We start from the raw sequence: 7,710 nt of genomic DNA, 5'->3' as shown, positions 1-7,710 counted from the left end.
CTGTGAGAGATTGTGTGTCTGTGTCTGTATCATTCCTTATGCTATTATGTTATGTCATGCACTGTGAGAGGTTGTGTGTCTGTGTCTGTATCATTCCTTATGTTATTATGTAGTGACGCACACTGTGAGAGGTTGTGTGTCTGTGTCTGTATCATTCCTTATGCTATTATGTTATGTCATGCACTGTGAGAGGTTGTGTGTCTGTGTCTGTATCATTCCTTATGCTATTGTGTTATGTCATGCACTGTGAGAGGTTGTGTGTCTGTGTCTGTATCATTCCTTATGCTATTATGTTATGTCATGCACTGTGAGAGGTTGTGTGTCTGTGTCTGTATCATTCCTTATGCTATTGTGTTATGTCATGCACTGTGAGAGGTTGTGTGTCTGTGTCTGTATCATTCCTTATGTTATTATGATTATGTCTCACGCACTGTGAGAGTGTGTGTCTGGTCTGTATCATTCCTTATCGCTGATTATGTTATGTCATGCACTGTGAGAGGTTGTTGTGTCTGTGTTGTATCATTCTTAATGCTATTATGTAATGTCATCGGCACTGTGAGAGGTTGTGTGTCTGTGTCCTGTATCATTTCTTATGCTTATTCATGTTATGTCATGGGCACTGTGAGAGGTTGTGTGTCTGTGTCCTGTATCATTCTTATGTATTAATGTTGTTCATGGCACTGTGAGAGGTTGTGTGTCTGTGTCTGTATCATTCCTTATGCTATATGTTTATGTCATGGCACTGTGAGAGGTTGTGGCGTCCTGTGTCTGTATCATTCGTTATGCTATTGTGTTATGTCATGCACTGTGTGAGAGGTCGTGCTCGGGCGTGACTCGTGTCTGTGTCTGTATTTGCAGTGACCACAGCCGCGATCAGTCTGAGCTTGGCCGAGGGGCTGGGACCGATGCGTGACCTTTCACAGGTCAACCTTGAGGACCTGAAGGTCGCAGAGCTGAAGCTGGAGTTGAAGAAACGCAATCTACCTGTGTCAGGTAAGAAACCACCCCACCTTCTGTTGCCGTAAACCACGCCCCCACTGCCACTACGGCGAGCCACCCCTTCCCCCCCCCCCGTCCTCGCCAACCTCTGCTCAGAGCCACGCCTTCTCTGCCACTACCCTCTGCTGCTGGTAGCTCGCCCTGCCTCAGGTGAGAAATACCTCGTCCAACTCATAGTTGGTGCATTGATGGTGTTTGTGTGAGTGTGCGTGCATGTGTGTGTACGTGCGCGCGTGCATGAGTGTGTGCGAGTGTGTGTACGTGCATGCATATGTGCGTGTGTGTGTATGTGCATGCATATGTGCATGTGTGTGTACGTGTGTGCGTGCATACGTGTGTGCAGGCCTGTGCGTGTGTGCGTGCGTGCGTGCGTGCATGCATGAGTGTGTGTGTGAGTGCGTGCGAGCGAGCGTGCGTGTGTGCGTGCGTGTGTGTGTGCGTGCGTACGTGCGTGCATGTGTGTGCGTGCGAGCGTGCGTGTGTGCGTGAATGTGTGCATCCATGTATGTGCATGTAAGAGAGTTTGGAAGGAATGCAGGGGAAAATGTGGAGTGCGCTGCTGACCTCGCTCTGCTCTGTCATCGGTTACAGGCCCGAAGCCACATCTGATAGAGCGACTGAAGCCCTACGCTGACGTGACGACCGCACCTGTCGGAAAGTCGTTACCGACGTCTCAAGGCTTCTCCCTGCAGCAGATGCAGGGCATCACGTTCAAGCTGCACCAGGTGCGTCCGTCCTCGCAGTCACACACGGCTCTTACTCGCGCCCGCGTATCACGACCGGCCACGTGTCACGAGTTAGTGGCCAAGGTTAATGCGGGAATCGATGTAGGACGAATAACGAGTATTAACTAAGTGCAGCATTCACAGACATGCGGGAAAGTCATGCATTTTCTTGCTGTTGTACAGATGCCCAACAATACCCTGCCGGTATCAACAATGCAGCAGGTTGCCACGGCAACCAATAACAGCCAGTTTTCAGTGGCCAATGAGGACAGCAATAGTTTGATGGTGATAGCAACGCCACCTACATCACCAAGCAATGATCTGCTCTACTCCGTAAGCTTCTACCTTTCACTGCTAGCCAGAGAGCTGTGCTCACATTCACATTTCATCTGTATATCATCGAATTTATTCTCTAATTAAATTAATCTTTCTGGAGTCGCTGACAGGTAGTCCTAGCCAATCAGCGCTGTGATAGTGACATTCTAAAACATGGTGTTTAGTAACAAAGTACTGCAAAGTCGAGGATTTTGCGTGTATGCATGACAGACATAAACTTGTGTAGCTGGCCGATCTAGCAACAGTATCCAAAGAGGGAGTTAGTACCTACTTGGATGAATAGGTTAAGGTTAATAAGAGCATTGAATATCACAGACATTAGGGATTTTAACATCTGCCTCTTGATGAATACTTTGCTTCATGTTTTTCGCCGGGGTGTTGCAGTCGGGCGGACCCATGTCAACGAATCCTAATTCGCCGGACAATAGCATGATTGATAGCCAGCCAGCGAGTAACAAGAGCAGCTGTGGCGCCCTCAGCCCATCTGCGCCCAGCTTGCAGAGTCCACAGGATTCTAGCCCACCACAGGCAAGTAATGGTAGTAGTAGATGGCTGTAGAGTGAGGGGGTGGGTGGGGTGCATTGAATGGATGGATGGATGGATCCATGCATGCATGCAGGGAGGGATGGACGGACAGACAGAAGGAGGGACGAACAGACGGAAGAAGGGACGGACGGACGGACGGATGGATGGATTGTGAATGGCACAAACGTAGCATGAACAATGAGAGTTAGCGAGAGTCTAAACCTTCAATTTGTTGCCGTGGCAACCCCTTCATGATGATGACCTTACATCTACTTGCAGGTGTCTATCGCACAGACGCCACTCTACATCTCCATCCAGCCATCACCGGCGATGTCTGTCACACAGGTGGTGAGTCCACCTGCTGGACAGAATGGTAGGTAACACACCCTCCCTCATTCGACACACATTTTAGCGAGCGTAGTGAGCTCTTTAGACTATACTATGCGATCCCAAAAGTGTGCGTATCCGTTTCTGGGCAGGAGGTTCCAGCCTCTAACCTAGGATGTCTAGATTAGCAGATAATATGGGTGAATATGTGTTAGATTAGCCAGATATTCCTAATAATTAATACAAATACTAAACTAATAATACTATTACTACTACTAATAAAAATAAAAATTACCAGGTAATAATAATAATCAAGATTAATAAGTTACAATAATAATAATAATAATATAAATCGCGCATTTTCAATAATAACAAACATCTTTGACCGCGCCACCTATCGTATCTTATATGAGTTAATATATTATGTTTTAACACTTTTTATTATATAAGTCCATAGAAATAAATATAAACATGTATACATCTATTTCCATGCAAAGGTTAGATAATGTACCGACAGGATCAGATGCTCGCCATTAGGCTATGCTTATATTTCATATTGTAACTCGATGGCATCAAGTGATAAGCTCATCGAACCCACAGTGTGCTGCAGTTCAAGGATACACTCAAGCTTTTGCAAGGGTATTGCTCTAATGTAGAGTAAACGTTTATTGACCAATAAATCTAAGCAATCACGCGTTTTACTTATAGATGAGGTGTATCTCTATGCTAAAGCAAAAAAAATTAATCGCTCTGAAAGCTTACATACATTGGTATATGGAGAAATAAGCATGTACAGAGGTGGCATCTGGTGTTAGCCATCGAATAAGACATGAAAAATCGATGGAATTTTTCATTAATCCTTGAGTGTATCCCTAATCTGTGTCCAATAGTGAATGGTCTGGGCCTACGCATGTACAAGCATGTACCATCCTGCTTGCCATCGTGCTATCTGCTGTGTCTCACCACACACACTTGTAATTAATTTTTGCTGACGTTACTGTGTGATTGTGTGCCAGCTATCAAATGTGTAGCCCTGCTACATGTAGTCGAACAAAGAGAATTTTATGGAATTTTATGGAAAATATTTTTACTATATAATTGTTTGCTCATGTCTCGTAATCTTGCAAATGTTTGCATCATAAATTTGATTTGTAGTATGGGTCGTGGTCCAATTACATTTCTGCATTAGAATGCCTGTCAGTAGCACGTTTCCATAGTGGTTTATATTTTATGCGTGCGTGTTCACATCGAAATGCATCTCATTGACTTTGTGTTTTTGCACCGCTTTGTGTTTTCGGTGACATCGTGTACGATCCGCAGGCAAGAGTCTTCCAAAGCTGCAGCCGCGGCCACCCTCTGTTGTGCCCATGGACATCGACATGGCGGCCAGCAATGGCGACATCGCTGCTAACACTAGAATGCTGCAGGTGATCAGTGATCCTGGCATCGCATGCGAGAAAACAGTAGAGATCAAGGTAGTGCCAGGGCCGCTGCCCCTGGGAGGCGCCACCGTCATCGCCAACGAGGGTCTCCTGCAGCAGCAGCAGCGTAAGATCGAGGAGCTGGAGCGGGAGCTGAAGCGCTCCCAGGTGGCGCTGCGTGCACAGCAGATTGCCGTGCTGCGGGCGCAGCAGAGCGGGGCGGGGGCGACGGGACGCGGCGGCGGCGGCGGGGCGGCGCGGGACGGCGGACTTCTCATGCAGAACCTGCAGATGAAGCAGCATCTGCTCTCGCAGCAGCAGCAGCAGCTGCAGGAGCTGCGCACCACACGCCAGCAGATACACCTCGTCGCGCCAAGCGGCCAGCAGGTGGCGCCTCCGTCGCAGGCGCCGGTGATGTGGCCGCAGCGGGTCGTATTGACGGCGACGTCTGCCGGTGAGCCGATGCTTGTGCCAGCGGTGACGACGACGACGACGCGACTGGACAACAAGGCTGCGCTTGTGAGCGCACTGAACGGTGTCGGACACCAGAGGTGAGACGACATGTTACTTATTACGTTATTAATTCATTTTATTAATTCATTATTCATTTGTTTATTATATCGTTAGAGTTTAGACGACTGTTTAGCATAGATACTGGTGAGCTTTTTGCCAGTAAAGAAATACAGTCAAACCTGTGGTTAGGGAGCACCTCTATGGAATTGACACCTGTGTGTAAAGGACAATTTTGCAGATTTTTCCTCGTTAACCCTTATGGACAGGTTTGACTTATTCTAGAGAACTAATTGTTTGCATTGTTGATTGCTGTCGACATAACGTCACGTCATGATTGTAATCAGAGGTCATTGGTTGTGGCCTTGAGTTGAGAGAAACGTTATGGGTGTGCTGTAGGCTGTATTGATCTAAGTGGTGAAGGTGTAACATAAATTGGGGGGGGGGGGTGATAAATGTACGCAGATGATCAACACCACATGTAATTTTAGTGTCAAAAAGCCAATAGCGTCAAAAAGCGTTTTCCGTGAAAGTAACGATTAAAGTAAATTGGTGATTAATTTACGTTTTAATTCGCTATCGAGGAGTCGTGTTTGGACACAGTTTATGATCGCCACGACAACTGTGACTCACACTTAATCTATGTTACGAGTTAAGCGGTTACATCTGGATGAAATTTTATGATTTACATTGAAATTTTCATAGAAAATGACTTTGAATTGCTAGTCATGAAATTGGTCTTTTACTAAGAACAGAATGGACTTACAATTTCCCTTAGGATGCATGGAAATGGCCTATCCGCACTTCCAAATTTCAAAAATTTCCCCCCGCAGTCTGAGGTTCAAAATTAAAGATATTAGCAATAACGCATACACATGTGCTTATTTTTAAGATTCATGCAGTTGCATGTCTGCCAAATTTTCCTTGGACATTAGCTGAAAAAATACAGTAATTCCGCGAGGCCGTGCTCCGGAACTGAACTAGTTAGTATGGCAGAATTTTCAGGGAGTCGCACGGACTCCTGCATATGTCAAATCAGGGAGTCCGAGGGTAAATCAGGGAATATTTGACTCAGGACTCACACCCTGTTAATTTCGCACCCTGGACCCCCCTAGCATTTCCTCCAAAAATATCTCAACTCGTTCTCATGCCTGTATGTTACGAATCAAGCTGTTATACATCTGTTATTACATCTGTTATTAAATCGGTTATTACATCTGGATCCGCTCACGTCTGCCAGCAGGTCTCTGTCATTGCCGCTACCACTAGGTGGCACTCCGGTCAACTCGATATCGGTCGGCATGCCGACGCAGACGACAACTGGTACGGTGAGCGCGAGCGATGAACAGACTGACACGCCCACGCAGCCGCCACCCACGCAGCCGCCACCCAACTACGGCGACGCAGCCAAACAGTTCTTAAAGAATAAACGCGTGAGTTCTGTTCGCTGTTACGCCATTGCTACGGCCATAACCCTGCGTTGCCTTAGTGAGTTAGATACGGACGTGTCTTGCATTCACTGTGTGGCGGGGAAGAAAATCAAGTGATGGCATAGACCTAAGCCTTCTTACCGGAGGCTTATCGAGGTAGAAATGACCGAAGCAAGGGGTTAGCAAGGAACCGTTAATAAGGCAGGATAACTAGATAGAACATTTGTTAGGCTTCGGTTATCATGGTAGAGCATTCATTAGGCAGGTGTTAATAAGGTAGAGCATTCATTAGGCAGGTGTTAATAAGGTAGAGCATTCGCTCCGCTCTCACTGTCTGTTTCTCTCCTCCTCTCTCTCTCTCTCTCTTCTCTCGCACTCGCCTCTCTCTCACTCTCTCTCTCTCTGCTTCTCTCTCTCTCTCTCTCTCTCTCTCTCTCTCTCTCTCTCTCTCTCTCTCTCTCTCTCTCTCTCTGCTCTCTCTCTCTCTCTCTCTCTCGCTCTCTACCTCTCTCTCGCTGCTCTCTCTCGCTCTCTGTCTCTCTCTCTCTTCTCTCTCTCCTCTCTCTCTCTCTCTCCTCTTTCTCTCATACACACACACTCTCTCTCTATCATTCGTCACTCTTCCCTACAGCTGCACCTATTTGAGCACGATGTACTCACTGACATAATGATACGTGATGCTACGGCACAGCCACCATTGAGCATCACTGCACTCGCACGCATTACGCCACCATGATGGCACTCTCATATAATTGTCTCACGGCAGCGACCATACAACGACCAACACGCTCACACCGTGGCAGCGGTTGCCTGATCGAGTGATGGCCGGGTGCCATTGTCACGCCGGTTACATCCCAGCTCGCACCCCACTCATAAACACTCATCTGTGCTCCAACTGTGTTTACAGTAATGTACATGGAGCAAGGCAGTACGGCAACACCGCAGCAACGACACAACGACGTGGACACGCCAGTGGTGGTTGAAAGAGCGCGGCAGAGTGGTCGTCACTTCAGGCGCTTCGCACCCTGACGTGCCGCTCTGCATGGCACCAGGGTGCGCCACCGTCCGCCCACTTTCGTGAGAGGTGCGCCCTCACTTGTACGAATCCCAGACGGGAGTAGGAGTTTAGTTTGCGATGGCAGTAGGAGGCTGCGGCACTATCTGCAGACATGTCACATGCTGAGGAGTGTTATCAGTGTGCTGTCCTCCTTCTCCACTCTCCTCCCTCCATCTTCTCCTCTCCTCTTTTTCACGTTTCGCGTAATCGCACGCCCACGCCGCGCATCACAATAACACGAGCCTCCACAGCTCACGGCCGAATCACTGCAGCCTTCTCACAAGACCAACCTCAGGCCACAATATTTTTATTGTGACCTCACGAATGCATCGCCGCGTATCGCGTCTTCACAGTGAGCGTGGGCAGCTAGGGTCAGGTGG

General features: G+C 47.8%; 1 protein-coding gene across 1 annotated transcript; it reads left to right on the top strand.

Moving 5' to 3' along the window:
- Window positions 1-793: 793 nt before the first annotated feature.
- LOC106810662 (MKL/myocardin-like protein 2) lies at window positions 794-7,087 on the top strand. Its single transcript, XM_014814095.1, has 8 exons — window positions 794-993; window positions 1,591-1,724; window positions 1,908-2,057; window positions 2,445-2,588; window positions 2,865-2,958; window positions 4,233-4,884; window positions 6,087-6,276; window positions 7,040-7,087. The coding sequence occupies exons 1-8, from the start codon at window positions 906-908 to the stop codon at window positions 7,085-7,087; spliced, it is 1,500 nt and encodes a 499-aa protein (XP_014669581.1). The 5' UTR covers window positions 794-905.
- Window positions 7,088-7,710: the final 623 nt, after the last annotated feature.

Source organism: Priapulus caudatus, unplaced genomic scaffold, assembly GCF_000485595.1.
Source record: "Priapulus caudatus unplaced genomic scaffold, Priapulus_caudatus-5.0.1 Scaffold461, whole genome shotgun sequence".
Classification (NCBI taxonomy): domain Eukaryota; kingdom Metazoa; phylum Priapulida; class Priapulimorpha; order Priapulimorphida; family Priapulidae; genus Priapulus; species Priapulus caudatus.
This window is presented reverse-complemented; position numbering and strand designations above follow the sequence as displayed.

Bases quoted from the DNA above. Each gene is read 5' to 3' on its own strand.
- LOC106810662 (XM_014814095.1), top strand. From the start codon at position 906: ATGCGTGACCTTTCACAGGTCAACCTTGAGGACCTGAAGGTCGCAGAG. The intron at 994-1,590 runs GTAAGAAACCAC...CATCGGTTACAG, and splicing joins ACGCAATCTACCTGTGTCAG to GCCCGAAGCCACATCTGATA. The intron at 2,959-4,232 runs GTAGGTAACACA...TACGATCCGCAG, and splicing joins TCCACCTGCTGGACAGAATG to GCAAGAGTCTTCCAAAGCTG.